Raw genomic sequence first — 20,667 nt, forward strand, 5'->3', positions numbered from 1 at the left:
TGGGATCAAGCCCCCCGTCAGGCTCCCTGCTCAGTGGGGAGCCTGCTTCTCCTTCTCCCTGTGCCTGTCCCTCACCCCCCACTCCTACTCTCTCTCTCTCAAATAAATAAAATCTTAAAAAAAAAAATATGTCTGGAAAAATAAGCAGGGACCAGATGAAGTGTTTATATAGAAATTTGATATCAGATTTGCTTTTTAGTAAGATCTCTCTGGCAGCAATGATTGAGAAAGGTTTGAGAAAAAAGATTAAAGGAAGATAAGCCAGTTAAGAATCATAATAGAATTTAGAAGTGAGTCACAATGGAAATGGAGGAAAGAGCCAAAACTAAAATATTTGGAGTTGGAAACTGAATAAGTAGCAGTAGGGACTATGGTGGAGAGACTCTAGGAAGAGTTGCAACTCTGAAGCCAAAAGAGGAGTTTTTAAAGGGGTACATGACCAGGGAGTCGAAGGCAGAGATGTAAGTGTGGACTTCAAGGAGTCTAGCTATGAAGGGAATCAGAGTCTAAGGCAGCACTAGATGGGTGTGCTTGGGTCAGGAGGGAGAAACTTACGTGCATTAGGGGTTGGAAATACTAAGATTGTTCTGCAAACTCTGGCTAGAACACTAATCATATTTAGGGAAGTCATAGGAGAAAAACTGAAAAGGTGAATCAAGACCCTATTTTTTGAGGGCCTTGAAAACCATTTAGATGAGTTTTCATTTATTTCAGTAGATTCTGGGGAACCACTAAAGATATTTTAACAGAAAGTGTCTTGTAATTATGTTTGAAGATTCATTTGGCATTTGGTTGGAGGAGAGTCTAAAGGTAGAGATGTTAGGGTGCCTGGTTGGCTCAGTTGGAAGAATATGTGATTCTTGACCTCAGGGTCATAAGTTTGAGCCCCACATTGGTGTAGAGATTACTTAAAAAAATAAACTTAAAAGGTAGAGATGTTAATTAGCCGTTATTGCAATAAAATGAGATGAATACAGAGAAATCAGTGGGTTGGACATAATGGTCTAATCTCTAGAACAGGAAGTTGATGTTCCAGGAAATGTTATATATGTATAATTCAATGTGAATGGTGTTTCCTGGAGTTATAAACCAGACTAGTTTTGATTCTGGCTGACTTGAAAAATAGCAGGAATGAGGAAGTTAGGAGGAGATACTAGTTGACCAGAGAAAACTAATGCAGTTCCTTTGTCTTAGTGACATGTATTCTATATACATCCACTACTTCTCTCAAAGTCCAAGTTAGTATTCATTTTTTTAGAGATTTATTTATTTATTTTATTTTATTTTAAAAATTATTTTATTTATTTATTTGACAGAGAGAGAGCAAGAGAGGGGACACAAGCAGGGGGAGTGGGAGAGGGAGAAGCAGGCTTCTGGCTGAGCAGGGAGCCTGATGCGGGTCTCGATCCCAGGACCCTGGGATCATGACCTGAGCCGAAGGCAGACGCTTAACGACTGAGCCACCCAGGTGCCCCTATCTATTTATTTATTTTAATTTATTTTTATTTTTAAAGATTTATTTGAGAGAGAGAGCATGAGTGGGAGGGGCAGAGGGAGAGAGAATCTCAAGCAGACTCCACACTGAGCAGAGCCCAATGCAGGGTTCACTCTCACGACCCTGAGATCACAACCCGAGCTGAAACCAAAGGTCAGATGCCTAATCAGATGCTTAACCAACTGTACCACCCGGGCACCCCTAAAGATTTATGTTTAAGTAATTTCTACACCCAACGTGGGGCTCAAACTTACAACCCTGAGATCAAGAGCCTCACATTACACTTACTGAGCCAGCCAGGTACCCCTACATTTTTTTAAATCACCAAAAAACTAGGGTAACAGTATATAGTACCTGAAATTTGGTATTTTGCTTTTTTGTTTTATATAATTATTTAATTAATACCTACTGAAGGACAGCCAGGTTTCTAATTTTTTTGCTATTAAAACATACTGCAGTTAAAACCTTTGTATTTATATCTTTATACATTTATGCTAATATATCTGTAGGCTAGTTTACTAGAAATGGGAGTGTCTTGGGATATTTAAAATTTTTGTAGGTTCTGCCAAATCACCTTCTGAAAAAGTATAGCAGTTTATATTCTCTCCAAGAGTATAATTTTACTACAGCCTTATCTGTATTGATGCTCTTACTTCATCCTCATTTTAGTAACCCACATGTCTTCTTGATTATTTAAGAAATGAATAACAATTTGTTGTTGAAAATTAGAGGTTAAGATTTTCTTTCTTTCTTTATTTTTTTAAAGATTTTATTTATTTGACAGAGAGAGACACAGCCAGAGAGGGAACACAAGCAGGGGGAGTGGAAGAGGGAGAAGCAGGCTTCCCGCGGAGCAGGGAGCCCGACGCGGGGCTTGATCCCGGGACCCTGGGACCATGACCTGAGCCGAAGGCGGACGCTTAACGACTGAGCCACCCAGGCGCCCCGGTTAAGATTTTCATTTTCCCTTAACATTGTGGTATTATCATGGGTAGTAGGACAGAACTCAGAAAAGAGGAACCAAGGTGCATGGCTGCTCAGTCAGTGGAGCTTGTGGCTCTTGATCTTGGGGGGTCGTGAGTTTGAGCCCTTTGTTGGGTATAGAGATTGCTTAAAAAAATAAAATCTCTAAAAAAAAAAAGAAAGAAAATGAGATAGTAATGATGTTCATAGGATATCTCATACGTGACTCCTTTTGTCTTTTCTAGCTTGAAATACCTGTGGACTCCTTATGTGTGTATGTTAGCAGCATTTGGTGTATGTTCTCCTGAACTTTGGGTGACACTTTTTAAGTGGCTTCGATTACGAACTGTACACCCCGTGTTGTTGGTGAGTCATTGTTATTTTGGGTGAAGTACTTGTTTCTTTCTCAATTATATAAATGGAAACCCCATTGAATACAGTTGCAATAGCATGAGTAAATCACATTATGACTTGCAGGTGAAAAAGAGATTCTGTGAAAAACTTTTTTTTTTTTTTTAAAGATTTTATTTATTTATTCATGAGAGAGAGAGAGAGGCAGAGCGAGAAGCAGGCTCCCAAGGAGCAGGGAGCCCGATGCGGGACTCGATCCCAGGACCCTGAGATCATGACCTGAGCCGAAGGCAGACGCTTAACCATCTGAGCCACCCAGGCGCCCTTTTTTTTTTTTTTAAGATTTTATTTATTTATTTGACAGAGAGACACAGTGGGAGAGGGAACAAAAGCAGGGGGAGAGGGAGAGGGAGAAGCAGGCTTCCTGCGGAGCAGGGAGCCCGATGTGGGGCTCGATCCCAAGACCCTAGGATCATGACCTGAGCCCAAGGCAGATACTTAATGACTGAGCCACCCAGGCACCCCAAAACTTTTTTTTAATGTAATTTCTGATTATAAAGGCAATGCATTTAAATGAAGACAGGTAAAATAAGGTAAAAATATAAGTGAATCAATAGTGTTAGAGGCTATTAAGAATTATTTTTTATAATATCATTCTTGGTTTGACTTAGAACTATTGTATGTTTTCAATGCAAATAGAACATTTTCACTGTGCCTATTAAGTGCAATGTGCGTACAAGACAAATTAATTTCCTCAGGTAGATTACAGTCTCCCATTCATAAAAACGAACAATAAGAAGTATTGATAGGGTGCTATTGGAACACAGAGAAGGGGTACTTAATTCAGTTTTGTTAGGGATTCAAAGAGTTTTTGATCTGAGATTTGAAAGATGATGACTTATTACTCAAATGAAAGGGAAAGAAAGGGTATTCATGGCAGAAGGACTAAACACAGAGAGGCAAAGAACATGTTGTAATCAAAGGGAATAAAAGCAGAGGCAAGGAAAAAGCGTGATATATTTAGTTTCCTTGTCACATAAAATGTGAGATGGGAGAGGTCAAGAAATGAGACTGGAGAAGTCTAGGAGGGTAAGGTCATGGAGGCCTTTGAGTATTATGCTGTGATGCTTGTGGTCTTATCCTGTAGGCAGTAGAAAGGCATTGAAATGAGAGAGTCAGACTTATATTTTCTCTCTATATATAAGTTTATGCTTATAGCTCTTTGAAGGATAGACTTAAGGGTGACAAACTCAGGCCAGGAAGAAGGCTGTTGCCCAAGTACTGGCCATGGTGGATGGAAGTGATAAAAGCTTCAGTATATTGAGTGTTCACCACATGTCAGGTACGGTTTACAAAACATTTCATGTGCTATTCAATGCTTACAAGACCCTAATGGCTAAGTTTTATTATCTGTATTTTGTAGATGAAGAAACTAAGGCTTAAACTGGTTAAATAACCACATAGCTTGTAAATGTGAAAACCGTGATTTACACCCAGGTTTTTCTGACTCCAGAGCCCATTTACTTAATACTATGCTATACTGGAGTGAAAAAAATAGTAAGAAAAGAAGGTTAATAAGACTTGGTGCTTCATTAAATATGGAGAATAAAGAAGGAGGAGAAATCATAGATATTTCCTAGGTCTCTAGTTTGTGTGACAATGGATTGTGGGGTCATCAGCAGACATGGGACGATAGGAAGAACAGGTTTTGGCAGGGAGGTGATGAATAATTATCTTTAGTAATAGTCCTATTGTGTTTCGCCAGTCTTTTTCCAGAGAAATTTATATGTTCGTATTTTAGCATACTTGTATATTGATATATACTGGCTGTTTTTCGTGTGTTAATTCATTGTCTTTTTGTTGTTAGCTTTTTAGGTGGCACAGTTCAGTGTCCTTTGTAAACTCTTAAACTTAAATTCCTGGCAGAATTGTCAAATATTGATTTGTTATTTGAAATATACTATAAATGTTACCTTTTTTATGCTCTGCCTTTAATTTATATAGTAAATATGTATGTCTCACTTTATCTCCAGCTTAATATGTCTTAAATTCATTAGTCTTCACTGTTTTCACTCTGTGAACTAGGTTCCACTCTGACTTCAGTTTCTCTGACTGAAAGCTTTATAAATAAGAATCTGTGATTGGTCATGGAGTCAATGTCTAATACCTCTAGTACATTCTGAAATGTATTTATCCATAATCATTTCTGTTTCAATGTTTTAGGCTCTTATTCTGAGTATGGCTGTTCCCACTATAATAGGTCTCAGCTTATGGAAAGAGGTAAGAAAATCAGATTTTTATATTATTAAAATGCGCTTTATCTTCAAGGTAGTGATAAATTTACGTGTGTGTAGCATATTTATATTGAGACACTATACCAACAACATAAAGTGTGATATTCTTAGTATGCTTAGTTTTGTTATCAGTAGGAACATAAAAGAAGAGCTAAAACATTTCTAGAATGCCATGTGATGCATGTAGTCTAATGCTGTTAAAATTCAGTTTATAATTGTCAAAGGAAATGAATAAATAGGAGATAATATTAAAAAGTATTCTGGGATGAAAAACCCACAGCTAACCTCATACTTAATGGTGAAAAACTGAGAGGTTTTCCTCTGAGATCAGGAACAAGACAAGGATTTCCACTCCACTTTTATCCAACATAGTCCTGGAAGTTGGAAGTCCCAGCCATAGCAGTCAGACCAGAGAAAGGAATAAAAAGCATCCAAATTGGTAAGGAAGAAGTAAAATTTTCACTGTTTGCAGATGACATGATACTATATATAGAAAACTCTAAAAACTCCACCAAAAAACTACTAGAACTAGGGTGCCTGGGTGGCTCAGTTGGTTAAGTGTCTGCCTTCAGCTCAGGTCATGATGGGATTGAGCCCCGTGCATGGCTCCATGCTCAGCAGGGACTCTGCTTTCCCTTCCCCCACCCCTTCACCTCCCCGTGCTCATGGTCTCTCTCTCAAATAAATAAATAAAATCTTAAAAAAACAAAACAAAACAGAAAAGGGGCGCCTGGGTGGCTCAGTCGGTTAAGCGTTGGCCTTCAACTCGGGTTGTGATCCCAGGGTCCTGGGATTGAGCCCCCCATTGGGCTCCCTGCTCAGCGGGAAGCCTGCTTCTCCCTCTCCCACTCCCTCTGCTTGTGTTCCCTCTCTCGCTCTCTCTCTCTCTCTGTCAAATAAATAAATAAATATTAAAAAATAAATATAAAAAATAAAATATTAAAAAAAACTACTAGAGCTAGATAAATGAATTCAGTAAGATCACAGGATACAAAATCCCTGTTCAGAAATCCATTGCATTTCTATACACCAATAATGAAAGAAGCAACAGAAAGAGAAATTAAGAAAACAATCCCATGTACAATTACACCAAAAATAATAAGATACCTAGGAATAAACCTAATCAAAGAGGGGAAAGACCTGTACTCTGAAAACTATAAAACAATGATGAAAGAAATTGAAGATGACACAAAGAAATGGAAAGACATTCCATGCTCATGGATTGGAAGAACAAATATTGTTAAAATGTTTATACTACCCAAAGCAATCTACAGAGAGAGTGTGAGAGAGAGAGCGCACAAGCAGGGGGAGCAGCAGGCAGAGGGCGGGAGAAGGAGGCTTCCCACGGAACAGGGAGCCCGATGCGGGACTCCATCCCAGGACCCCAGGATCATGACCTGAGCCGAAGGCAGACACTTAATGACTGAGCCACCTAGGCACCCCTAAATAAAATCTTTAAAAAGAAAAGGGGATTGGGCGCCTGGGTGGCTCAGTTGGTTAAGCGACTGCCTTCGGCTCAGGTCATGATCCTGGAGTCCCTGGATCGAGTCCCGCATCAGGCTCCCTGCTCGGCAGGGTGCCTGCTTCTCCCTCTGACCCTCCCCCCTCTCATGTGCTCTCTCTCTCTCATTCTCTCTGTCTCAAATAAATAAATAAAATCTTTAAAAAAAAAAAAAGGGGGATTAAGAGCACACTTACCTTGATGAGCACTGAATAATATATGGAATTGTTGAATCACTATATTGTACACCTAAAATGAATATAATACAGTATGTTAACCACACTGGAATTTTAAAAAAAGTATTTTGGCAACTCCAAAATTTAAATATGAAGCTAATTGCCAGTAAACCTGTGAATTATTTTACCTGAAATTAATTAATTGTGTGTGCATGAAAGATACAACTGATGATTAATTGTTTGGTAATGATAAAATTATTTATTGAGTCTAGGCAGTAAATTAAACATAAAATATATTATTTATTTATTTTTAAGAATTTATTTATTTGAGAGAAAGAGCGAGCATGAGTGGGGGGACAGAGGAGAGGGAGGGGGGAGAAGCAGACTCCTCACTGAGCAGGGAGCCCAATGTGGGGCTTGATCCCAGGACCCTGAGATCATGACCAGAGCCAAAGGCAGATGCTTAACTGACTGAGCCACCTAGGGAACCCTAAAATAGATTATTTAGATTATTTGTACTGAGAAGGATGAGCTGCTCACTGAAAGACAGTAAAAAGATCCATGACATTTTTCCCATGAGAACAATGTTTCAATATTGTTTGTCTTATGTTAGTCTCTTAGTCTTTTGAAATACTCTGTAACAGTTTTAAACTTTCTGGATACTTACACAGAAATTTTGTTTTGCATTTTAGTTTTTTCCAAGATTAATGACAGAATTAATGGAACTGCAAGAATTTTATGACCCAGACACAGTGGAACTTATGACCTGGATAAAGTAAGAATTGAAGTGCTTTTAAGACTGTTGTTAAACAATTATTGCATGCTATCTAACTGATTCAGGGGAAATAATAAATGCTTTTCCAAATTCTCAGAAGACTCAGAATTTTACCTCCATGCTTTTAGGGATATTTAGTTTTTGATTGGACCTATAATTTGAATTTTCTAATTGAACTCTCCATTGAAAATATAGTATTGAGGGGCACCTGGCTGACCCAGTCAGAAGAGCATGTGAATCTTGATGTCTAGGTTGTGAATTCAAGCCCCATGTTGAGTGTAGAGATTACTTAAATAAATAAAAATTTTTTTAAAAAAAAGAAAGAAAATATACCATTGATAAGTTTGAAATTTGAGACTCTTGCCATCAGACACCTAGAAATGTGGAATATAAATGAACAAATATTCCTTTGGATAGTCAAGAGGATGCTTCTTTTGCGCTGGGTTGGAGGTGGATGAGTGGTAGATTGCTAGTCTTGGTAACCAAGTTTACCAAAATTTAAAATTTTAATTTTTATACCCATGCATATTTTAATGCCCACACAGGACAGAAGATGTGGTCTTGGGCCAATGGATGCAGTGAATTGTAATTGAGACACCTTTTTCCCTCTCCCAACACATGCATATAACTAAGGGACTCTCAGAGGGCTGCAGTACCAGTGAAAGGATAGACTAACAAATTACCCATAGGAGTGCTAGAAGAAGATGATAAGAAAGCATGTCTTTCTTGGCTTCAGCTCTTGGTCAAAAAAAGTCTCTCCTCTGAATTTGTAGCAGTGGATCTGAATTCACATGGGTTTGCAGTTTGAAATTATACTTGTTTAATTCAGGAAATCCCCAGTCAAGAAATTACCATAAAAAGTGGTCCTGGGGTGGTTTGGAGTGCCTGATAGGTTCTCAGCCCAGGCTACACAGGTTTCCACAGATAAGAGTTCATGAAGATGAGCTCTAAAATTACAAAACACATGAGGAAATAGTCCAACACAGTAAGAATCAGCTGTTGTTTGAGATAAACAGCAGAATTAGACCTCTAGCAATTTTTTGTTTATTTATTTATTAATTTACTTGAGTAATCTCTACACCTAATGAGACCCTGAGATCGAGTTGCATGCTCTTCTGACTGCACCAGCCAGATGCCTCAGACCTCTAGCAATTTCTGGTAATAAAATTTGTTTATGTCCGTTTTTGATGCATAATAGACTACCACAAAATTTAGTGGCTACAAATGATAAACATTTGTTATTTTGTACCATTTTGATAGTCAGCTGAGTCAGGGAAGTGGGGAGGATTCTTCTGGCCTGGGCCAGCTGATCTGGGACTGGGTAACCTGGCATGGCCTCTCACATGTCTAAAGGTATCAGCTGAGGGGATGGAATTGACTTAGCCATGGGCCTGTTATCATACAGCCAGGTAGCCTGGGCTCATTCACAAGGTAGTGGCTGTAGAGTTCCCAAGAGCAGCAAAAGAGCACAGATGCCAATGTCAAGCATTTTTATTTTTTTTAAAGATTTTATTTTATTTATTTGACAGAGACAGAGAGACAGCTAGAGAGGGAACACAAGCAGGGGGAGTGGGAGAGGGAGAGGCAGGCTTCCCCCCGAGGAGGAAGCCCGATGTGGGACTCAATCCCAGGACCCTGGGATCATGACCTGAGCCGAAGGCAGACGCTTAACGACTGAGCCACCCAGGCGCCCCAATGTCAAGCATTTTTAAAGTCTGCTCACTTTATGTTGTTCTGTTGGCCGAAGCAGGTCATATGACCAAGACCAGCATTTGCTCTGAGAGCATAGGTATGGGAGAAGAATCATTGCAGCCGGTTTGCAACTAGTCTACCCCATGGATAGACACTATGAAATAACTACACTGAAAATTATTTAAGGGGCGCCTGGGTGGCTCCTGGGATCGAGCCCCACGTCAGGCTCCCTGCTCCGCAGGAAGCCTGCTTCTCCCTCTCCCACTCCCCCTGCTTGTGTTCCCTCTCTCGCTGTGTCTCTCTCCGTCAAATAAATAAATAAAATCTTAAAAAAAATTATTTAAGACATAGAAGAAGAAACTAAAACATGAAAAAGGAATGAAACACTATCAAAAATAGCCAGGAAAATATGGGGGGGGGGAGACAAAAATGTTTCTAGAATAAGGAATAGGTTTATAGAAATGAGAATTGGTCTTATTATAAGGTCTTGTTGCTGTAAATACACCCTTCATATGTCTAAAAATTGTTTTCTTTTGATCACCCTTAACTATTGCCCATTAATATTTTTTGTGAATTGTGTTTACCATTGTGGAACACTGACTATATAGCTTTGCATTGTTATTAACAAAAGAGGAAGTTCAATCTGGGTGTGTGATTTATCACAATATTTTCAAAACCAGCACAGGGGCCTGAACATTGAACATTGTGCATCAGGCAATCGGACATATATGTTACGTGGTGTAATTATCCTGTTTCATATTTGTTTCCCCATTATTGGGTGCACCCTAAGGACAGTGGCTGTGTGCCGCCTTTTATTTCCAGAGCTTGGCATTGTCCCTAGCATGTTGTAGGTGAATGTTGAATACAGGAAGTGATTAAATAAGTAAAGACGGGAGCCTGGGTGGCTCAGTTGGTTAAGCGACCGCCTTCAGCTCAGGTCATGATCCTGGAGTCCCGGGATCGAGTCCCACATCGGGCTCCCTGCTCAGCAGGGGGTCTGCTTCTCCCTCTGCCCTCTTCCCTCTCGTGCTCTCTGTCTCTCATTCTCTCTCTCTCAAATAAATAAATAAAATCTTTAAAAAAAAGAAAAATAAGTAAAGACAATCCTTCAGGATCTGCTTTTAGTTTTGTAAGTGGCATCTGTCTGGGACTTTGGATCATGGTTCAAAGTGGAGAACTACATGTGTTACCTGAAGACAGGTACATGGTAAAGCTAGGGAGGAAGCAGGAGGGTGGATGGATTGGGAAGAAGTTGGGTTATGGTGGTTAATATTTGCAGAAGGATAAATTTGAGAATTCACATTGTCATCATTGAATTGACTACACTATATATAAGGTAGTAAATTCCTGTCACTATATATACCCTGCATATTTTTTAATAGTATTATTACCACCTGGCCTATATGTTTATTGTCCTCCCTCCAGTCTCTCTCAAAAGCAGGGACCTTGTCTCCACCCCCTGCTTTAAAAAAATTTCTGTATTTTCAGCATTCAAAATAGTTCCTGGCACATAGTAAGTGCTCCGTTTTTTTGAATGAGTTTATAAATGAAGTAAAAGCTGACATTGAAACTCAAGTATACAATACATTGTTGAGTTGCCTGCTATTTCAGAGTTGGTATAAATCAGTGATCTAAATAGTATACTTACCTTTTCAGTGTGTAAATCTGTGTGCTTCTTTACAGAAGGCAAGCTCCAGTTGCAGCTGTGTTTGCAGGGAGTCCACAATTAATGGGCGCGATTAAATTATGCACTGGATGGATGGTGACCAGCTTGCCTCTTTACAATGATGATGATCTTCTCAGGAGAAATGAAAACGTAAGATGTTTTCGATTATGCATTTGGATCTTTTTAACATTGCTCTTTATTTTAGTGTAGCTCTGTAATGATGTATATGTTCCTGGTTAGCTAGGAAAATCCAAACAATTTTAGAAAGTTAATTAGCTTTAGTTTTTAAAAAGCTGTGTAGTATATTTAAGCAAAAGGAGAGCCAAAATTAAAATACTTCTTTTTTTATGAATAGTATTGATGTTTCTAGGAGAAACGTTTAATTTTCCACAAAGTTTCAAGGGAACTGACGTGTCCTATTTGGAAAATATCGTTGTTCTCAATCAAATTATTGAAGGAAGGAAGGCTGTCAGTTACTATCTTGATACATTTTGTCTTTCCAAGCTAAAATTCTGTCTCACTGTGGTTTATTTTTCAGTTTGGGCTGTTATTAATAACTTAGTATAACATTAGAATGATAATCTAATTACTTACAGTTCAGAGAATATATTATTTTGAATGTTTAGTGTGGACATAAATGGTAACTTCGTATCTGAGAGCAGTGACTAACTGAACCTGAATTCCAAATACTCTGTTTTTCAGTTGGAGAGAATTTCATATGGTTTTTAATCATGCTCTAAGCTAAGGAGGTAGTATTGCAATATAGAATTTAGCCTGTAAGAATGCAGACTCTGGAATTAGAATACCTGGACTCAAATGCTACTTCTGCCATGTACTAGCTCTGTGACTTGGAACAAGTTTCTTTTTTTTTAAGATTTTTTTTTAAAGGTTTTATTTAAATTCCAGTTTATTAACATACAGTGTAATATTAGTTTCAGGTGTACAATATAATGATTCAACACTTCTAATCTCTACATCCAACATGGGGCTCAAATTTACAACCCCAGGATCAAGAGTCACGTGCTTTACTGACTGAGCCAGCCAGGACCCCTCTTTTCTTTTTTTCTTTTTATTTGCATTTCCACAATAGCTTTTTTAAAAAATTGAGGTATAATTGACACGTAACATTATATTACTTTCATGTGTACAATGTAATGATTTAGTATTTATATATATTACAAAATGGTTACCACAACAAGTCTAGTTAACGTCCATCACCATACATAGCTATAAAAAATTTTTTTCTTAAAATGAGAACTTTTAAGATATACTCTCTCCTGGGCGCCTGAGTGGCTCAGTCATTAAGCGTCTGCCTTCAGCTCAGGTCATGATCCCAGGCTCCTGGGATCGAGCCCCGCATCGGGCTCCCTGCTCCGTGGGAAGCCTGCTTCTCCCTCTCACACTCCCCTTGCTTGTGTTCCCTCTCTCACTGCCTCTCTCTCTGTCAAATAAATAAATAAAATCTTAAAAAAAAAAAAAAAAGATATACTCTCTCCTAGCAACTTTTTTTAAATGTTCAATACAGTGTTATTAACTATAGTCACTATGTTCTACATTTATTTTGTAACTGGATGTTGGTACCTTTTGATTCCCTTTACCCATTTTACTCACCTCCCACCCCATACATCTGCAACCACCAATCTGTTCTCTGTATCTGTGAGCTTGGTTGTTTTTGTTTTTGTTTTTAGATTCCACATGTAAGTGAGATCACATAATATTTGTCTTTCTTTGACTTATTTCACTTAGCATAATACCCTCAAGGTCCATCCATATTGTTATAAATGGCAAGATTTTATTCTTTTTTGTGGCTGAATAATTTCCTATTTATAAATACACACATATATACCACATTTTCTTTATTCATTTATTGATGGACATTTAGGTTGTTTCTGTGTCTTGGCTGTTATAAATAATGCTGCCATGAACATGGATGTGCATATATCTTTTTGGATTAGTGTTTTCATTTCCTTTGGATAAATAAATTGTTGGATTAGATACGGCAGTTTTCTGAGGAAACTTCATACTGTTTTCCATAGTGGCTGTACCACTTTACCTTCCCACCCACAGTGCAAGGGTTCCCTTTTCTCCACAGCCTTGCCAACACTTCTTATTTCTTGACTCCTTGATACTTACCATTCTAACAGATGTGAGGTAGTATCTCATTTTGGTTTTTTTTTTTTAAGATTTTATTTATTTATTTGCGAGAGAGACAATGAAAGACAGAGAGCATGAGAGGGAGGAGGGTCAGAGGGAGAAGCAGACTCCCTGCTGAGCAGGGAGCCCGATGTGGGACTCGATCCCAGGACTCCAGGATCATGACCTGAGCCGAAGGCAGTTGCTTAACCAACTGAGCCACCCAGGCACCCCCTCATTATGGTTTTGATTTGTAACTATCTGATGATAAATGATGTTGAGCACCTTTTCATGTACCTGTTTGCCATCCGTATGTCTTCTTTGGAAAAATGTCTATTTAGATCTTCTGCCTATTTTTAATCAGATTGGTTTTTTTTAAGATTTTATTTACTTATTTTGGGGGGGGTCATGAGCATGGGGGAGGCGTAGAGGGAGAGGGAGAAGCAGGCTCCCCGCTGAGCAGGGAGCCCGACGTGGGGCTTGATCCCAGAACCCTGGGATCATGACCCAGGCCAAAGGCAGATGCCCAACCGACTGAGCCACCCAGGTGCCCCACAGATTGTGTTTTTTTAATTGAGCTGTATGAGTTCTTTATATATTTTGGGTGTTAACCTTTGAGCAGATACATGATTTGCAAATTTTTTTTTTCCCATTCATTAGGTTGCCTTTCATTTTGTTAATGGTTTTCTTTGCTATGCAGAAGCTTTTTAGTTTGATGTAGTCCCACTTGTTTATTTTTGCTTTTGTTGCCTTTGTTTTTGCTGTCAAATCCAAAAAAATCATCACCAAGACCAATGTCAAAGAGTATACCACCTGGGGCGCCTGGGTGGCTCAGTCAGTCAAGCATCTGGCTCTTGGTTTAGGCTGGGGTCATGATCTCAGGGTCCTGGGACTGAGCCCTGCATTAGGCTCTGCACTCAGTGGGGAATCTGCTTGAGGATTCTCTCTCTCTCTTCCCTCTCCATTTGCCCCTCCCCCTGCTCTCTCTCTTTCTCTCTGAAATAAATAAATCTTTAAAAAATAAAAGAGTTTACCACCTATGTTTGCTTGTAGATGTTTTATGGTTTCAAGTCTTTAATCCATTTGAGTTAATTTTTGTGTATTGTGTACGGTAGTGGTTCAGTTTCATTCTTTTTGCATGTGGCTTTGCAGTTTTCCCAGCATTGTTTATTGAAGAGATTGTCCTTTTCCAATTGTATTTTTTTGACTCCTCTGTTGTAAATTAATTTACCATGTATGTGTGGGTTTATTTCTGGGCTCTCTATTTTGTTCCATTGATCTATGTGTCTGTTTATCCTGAAACCATACTGTTCGGATTACTATAGCTTTGTAATATAGTTTGCGGTTAAAGAGCATGATTCCTCCAGCTTTGTTCTTTCTCAAGATTGCTCTGACTATTCAGGGTCTTTTGTGGTTCCATTCAAAATTAGGATTATTTGTTCCATTTCTGTGAAAAATGTCATTGGAATTTGATAGGGATTACATTGAATCTGTAGTTTGCTTTAGGTAGTATGGATATTTAAACAATATTAATTCTTCTAATCCATGAGCATAGAATATCTTCCCTTTTATCCGTGTCTTCTTTGATTTCTTTAATTTTGAGAAGTTTCTGAATCTGAATCTAGGAAGTTCTTACATTCTAGTTACAAGAATTAGAGATAAATGCACCATGCCTGAAATATAGTAAACCTTAAATATTAGTTATTATTATGTTCTTATTTACTATTAAATTGTACATGCACACATACACACATAGAAACATAGAAAGTACAAAGAGGAGCTCAAAAGCAGGAACAAGCAATTCTGCTTACAAAAATCCAAGTCTTCATAAAGGGCATTCCATTGATCTGGGCTTGGAGGGACTAGTAGAAACTTGTTTGGAAAAAGAATGCATGTGATTCCAGGCTGAAAAAGTAACAGCTATGAAATTTGTATAGCCATGAAACTAGAAAATAAAATGAGGCCAAATTCTGAAGGACCTAGACTGTCCTGCTGAAGAATTTAGACTCACCCTTGAGGCATCTGGGAGTTATCAAAGACCTTTAATAAGCCTGGGAATGGAATGCTTAGATCTGTTGTAGAGAGTTAATTATGGTCAGAGCAGAAAACAGACTGAAGCAGGGAGAGGTCAAAGATGAAGGGACCTACCTGGTGGTGATTTACCTGAGAGGTAATCCCTGCCTTCGACTAGTGTTTGCTGTTACTTTGAAAGGTAGAGTCGCTCAGACAGAACGTATATCACATATTCCTGAACTTTATTTCTTGTGGATTTCTTTCTTGTCTTACGATTAGTCTTTTCCTAATATAGAATTTCAGAATCACTTAGAATTAGGTCAGACTTTTATTTATTTTTAGAGATTTTATTTATTTATTTAATTGACAGAGAGAGAGAGAGAGTGAACACAAGTAGGGGGAGTGGGAGAGGGAGAAGCAGGCTTCCTGTGGAGTAGGGAGCCTGATGCGGGGCTCGATCCCGGGACCCTGGGACCGTGACCTAAGCCGAAGGCAGTCGCTTACCCAAGTGAGCCACCCAGGTGCCCCTAGGTCAGACTTTTAATTAGGTTCTAATTAAATTTAAACATTTTGGAGTTTTATGTTTTATGTGACTTGACTATGAGACTAGGCACCAGGAATACTGCTGAACATCCAACAATACACAGAACAGTCTTCCTCTGTCCCAACAAAGAATTATCCAGCCCAAAATGTCAGTAGTACTGAGATTGAGAAACCCTATCAGTGATGTTATTGCCATTGCAAAGAGATGTTTTGTTTTTTTTTTAATGCCCCATGAGTATGTTACAGTTTCTCAAAATTTAAAAATAAAAATGTATGTGAAAAACAATAAATAGATATAGGCTGGATAGAACTATTTCCATTGAAGCGTATTTAAAAGTAAAATGAGGGAGAAACTTCCTCTTGGTTTATTAGCATTCTGTGCACCACAGAATATTCAGGTGAGTATCTCTGTCGTACTGGCGGACATTGGACCACAAGGTGCTGGATAACCGGCACCCCTAACATGTAATAGATGGCTGCTGAGTATCAGATAGGTTGGGATGTTGTCCAATCTAGATTTCAAATCTCAGTAGTTTTAGGGCATATAGTATGTGGTACTTTGGGCTGGACATTTGTGATTTTATTATTTTCTGAAGGGTAGCAAGAGCTACTCCTATGTTAGCATTTCAGAAAAACTGAAAAACCTTATTACTTAATAAGATCCAGAACTAATAAGGTCAGCAGACTTGTAATGAAAAACACTATGGAATTAAGACGTGAGTTTTATTTTATTTTATTTTATTTTTTTATTTTAAAGATTTTATTTATTTATTTGACAGAGAGAGAGAGCACAAGCAGGGGGAGCAGCAGAGGGAGGAGAAGCAGGCTCTCTGCTGGGAGGGAGCAGGGAGCAGGGATCCCGATGCATGGGATCATGACCTGAGCTGAAGGCAGACGCTTAACCAACTGAGCCACCAGGCGCCCCAAGGAATGAGTTTTAAGCATTCTTGCTCATTCAGTATTTTGTGACAGTGGTCAAATTATGTTTAACCTTGCTGATTTTATCTCCTGTATAAATGAGTATAAAATACTCTGTACATGGTAATAAAAATTGTAGGAACTATTATAACTCAATAATAAAAAGACAAGCCAATTAGGAAATGAGCAAAAGCCCATTTGCAGCAATGTGGATGAATGTTCAAGGCATTATGCTAAGTGAAAGAAGACAGATAAAGTTAAATAACTATATGATATCCCTTATATATGGAACCTAAAAAAGCCAAACTCATAGAAACAGCCAAAAACATAGAAACATAGAAATAGTAGAGTCATGGTTACCAGGGGCCGGAGGGTAGGGGAATGGGGAGGTATTGGTCAAAGTGTACAAACTTCCAGTTATCAGATGAATAAGTTCTGGGGATCTAATGTACAGTATGGTGATTATAGTTAACAATACTGTATGTACATTCTTGAAAGTTGCTAAGAGAGTAAATCTTAAATGTTCTCATAAAAAAAAAAAAGAAATGGGGGTGCCTGGGTGGCTTAGTCAGTTAAGTGTCTACCTTCGGCTCGGGTTGTGATCCTGGGGTCCTGGAATTGAGCCCTGCGTCGGGCTCCCTGCTCTGCGGGGAGCCTGCTTCTCCCTCTGCCTGACGCTCCCCCTTCTTGTGCTCACGCTCTCTCTCTGTCAAATATATAAATAAAGTCTTTAAAAAAGGAAAAAAAAATGGTAATAATGTGACACAATGGAGGTGCCAGCTAATGTTATGGTAGTAATCATTTTGCAACATTTAAGTGTGTCAAATCAATACATTGTACACCTTAAACTTGCAGAATGTTATATGTCAATTATATCTCAATAAATCTAGGGGGAAATGGCCAAAGGACTTGAATGGACATTTCTCCAAAGAAGATATACAGTGGACAGTGAATGAATTATGAATATAAGCTTCTTGAGGGAAGGAATCAAGTCTTAGTGAATATCTTTATTTTCCATAGATAGTGCTTAATACTAAATCATAGTAGATGCTCAATGTATAGTTTCAAATAACAAGTTTTAAATGTTTTAAAATTACTGTTTTAATTATATTCTTTCAGATCTATCAAATCTATTCAAAGCGATCTGCTGAGGATATTTATAAAATACTGACATCCTACAAGGCTAATTACCTAATTGTAGAGGATGCTATCTGCAATGAGGTGGGAACCATGAGAGGCTGTAGGGTTAAAGATTTATTAGACATTGCAAATGGCCATGTAAGTATCCATTTGAGAAAATCTTTTTGACAAAAAAATGACTTTTTTAAACTTTTACTCATCAAATCTTATTTCTAGAACTTAACTAAGAATGTAATTAAAAGTTATATGACAGTGGGGGAGTGCATTAAAAGTAGTTTGAAGTATTTTTTCAATGTACAAAAGAAAATTTGGGCATTTTTGCAGAAAAAAATAATTTTACCAATATACCTGGGTTTCTTATTTGTTGGCTGTACTTGTTCATGTTCCACATTTATGTACAAAAGACGGCATAATTTGATTTGAATGATTATTTTACCTTTTTATAATAATCTAAAGAGCAGCTGGTTGCATTGTTACATTATTGTGTTGAGAATTTTCTGATAATTTGATTCATAGCTAGAAAAATCGTTTACTAAATTATCACAGTCCCTGATATCCACAAAAATTAGTGTATTCAGAGCTACTTTGGTTTTTAGGATTTAGCTGTATTTTAATTTTTCATTAATTTTGGCTGTTTTACAAAGCTTTTTTACTTCTCAGCCTGCAATGTATACATTATATATCTGACAACTAAAAGAAAGACAGGGGAGCTTGTATATCTGGTAATTAGTGTTGTCTGGAGTGGGTGCCTTTACTCCTGGGAAAGTTGGGGTTGGATGACCTTAGAAGAATTTCATTTGGCCATTCTGAGTTGACATGCATGTTCTAGTCAGGTTGCAGCCAAGATTTTTTCTATCTCTTCCTAAGTAATAGCTCTTTCTCTTATTGTCCCAGACCAGTTTGGAGGGGAGAAATGAGTTTTTATGATTTCCACCTTTGTCTTTCTTCATGACCCCTTCTTCCTGTAATATAAACGTATTCTGTGTTCTGCTGCATGTATTTTGAATTTTCTCTGTTGGTACTTGATATCTGTGATCTTTGGCTTAATTGGTGACAAAATGGAATTTTATTAAACATCAGGTATTCAGTAATTACTGCTGTGTTGCTACCTGCTATTTGGGGCCTTTTAATTCTGATCTTGGCTATCTCTCTGCTCCATTTAAAAGATCAAATTATTTCTTCTTTCATGTAATACCAGACATGGACTTAAAGCTACTCCATCTTTTTACTCTAAAAGTTGGTTCTCTGACATCTTTCCTAAGCATTAGAAGAATGTTTAATATTTTAGTATAGAAAACCCTTCAAGCTAGTTAAGCTATCTTAGTGAACATCATTAAGGTAAGAATGTAAAGGTTTGCACTGGATAAGTCACAAAAACTTGCTTACTAGATAATTGTAAGTCATTTCTACATAAGGAGAAAACTTTGAATATATATTAAGAATATGTCCATTTCTCAGTCTTAGTAGGCTCTATGATAAGTCAGAGGAATGATAATGGACTAGGGAGATAGTCTTCCATATTTGAGGATTTTAAAATCTTTTTGAAAATCAGAAACACTTTATACTGGTCTCCATCTCAAGGGGAAGCTGAAGAGTTTAATGGAGATGGAGACTCTCTTATAAAGAGAGTTCTAGATTTGCTAAACAATGTGAGATAGTCCATGTGTAGCAATAATGTATTTTTTATATAAATATAGTCACTTGTACATTGATTGTGTTTCTTCTATAAACTTCATAGCCTTTTTAATACTGTGTTTCATATCTTTTGATAGGTGGTTTGCGAAGAAGGTGACAAGTTAACCTACTCAAAATATGGGCGATTTTGTCATGAGGTCAAAATTAACTATTCTCCATATGTGAATTATTTCACTAGAGTATACTGGAACAGATCCTACTTTGTATATAAAATCAACACTGTGATATCCTTTCAGTCTTGAAAGATAGCAGAGCCTTCATTTCAAAGACTTTCATCACTTGAAATAAAATGTGATTTTCTTCTTACCTACATGGTGTCTTCTAGAAATCAGAGTATGGACATTTGAAATGTTGCTGCTGCTTTTTCCCTCCTGCTGTTACCTGGATTCAGAGTTCTGCAGGGAATAGAACATCAAGCATTACTGTCCTTTGGTAAAATGTCAAATCCACCACTCTGTAATATTCTGGTCAGGTGTTTTCCTTATATAATGTTACATGGTCTTTAAAGACTTTATCTTCTCCTTATCTTCTCAACTGTTATAAAATTGTCCTCATAAATCTTCATTCTGTCATAAATAGGTCTTGAATTTGAATATGTTCAAGGTCAGAGTATATTTCTCAAACATAACATTTAATAAATATGTCATTTAATGTCATATAATTATAGACTAGAAGGAAGGAACTCTTCTTACCCTCAAGACAGTTTCTGAAGGTATTTCGTGGTGTATAATAGAATTGAAATATTATGATATTAATTTAAATGTTAGCTGAAAATATGTGACATTTAAATTAAAATTTGTTGGGGCGCCTGGGTGGCTCAGTCGGTTAAGCGACTGCCTTCGGCTCAGGTCATGATCCTGGAGTCCTGGGATCGAATCCCATATCGGGCTCCTTGCTCAGCAGGGAGTCTGCTTCTCCCTCTGACCCTCCCCCCTCTCATGTGCTCTCTCTCTCTCATTCTCTCTCTCAAATAAATAAATAAAATCTTTAAAAAAAAAAAATTTGTTAACTGTATAAAGGAATGTGATTTTGAAGGATATACATAAAGGTATATCCAGATTTTCCATGATTTGCTTTCATCATCTGCTGCTTATATAACTGTGTACTTTCTTAGTAAAATATAGTACATGGTATTGCATTTTATTATTTTACAACTATTAAGTGGTTAACTTTTTTCACTTATGCCCATAAATTTAATACCAATTTAATCATGATAAAACAGTAACTCTTGTTACCTAAATATTTTTTAAAACAGATATTTAAAAGAATGTTGTTCAGGTTTTTAAAAGATATGGAATGGGGTATACAGTCT

The 20,667-nt window shown here is 37.7% G+C and overlaps 1 protein-coding gene across 1 annotated transcript in view; it reads left to right on the forward strand.

The window, feature by feature from the left end:
- Window positions 1–20,178, forward strand: part of DPY19L4 (dpy-19 like 4) — a 65,836-nt gene extending 45,658 nt beyond the window's left edge. Inside the window, exons 14-19 of the mRNA XM_021688242.1 lie at window positions 2,704–2,824; window positions 5,033–5,089; window positions 7,473–7,555; window positions 10,931–11,063; window positions 17,640–17,798; window positions 19,433–20,178. Coding sequence (XP_021543917.1) covers window positions 2,704–2,824; window positions 5,033–5,089; window positions 7,473–7,555; window positions 10,931–11,063; window positions 17,640–17,798; window positions 19,433–19,597 — 718 coding nt within the window. The 3' untranslated portion in view covers window positions 19,598–20,178. The remainder of the gene's footprint in view (window positions 1–2,703; window positions 2,825–5,032; window positions 5,090–7,472; window positions 7,556–10,930; window positions 11,064–17,639; window positions 17,799–19,432) is intronic.
- Window positions 20,179–20,667: the final 489 nt, after the last annotated feature.

This window comes from Neomonachus schauinslandi, chromosome 4, assembly GCF_002201575.2.
Source record: "Neomonachus schauinslandi chromosome 4, ASM220157v2, whole genome shotgun sequence".
Classification (NCBI taxonomy): domain Eukaryota; kingdom Metazoa; phylum Chordata; class Mammalia; order Carnivora; family Phocidae; genus Neomonachus; species Neomonachus schauinslandi.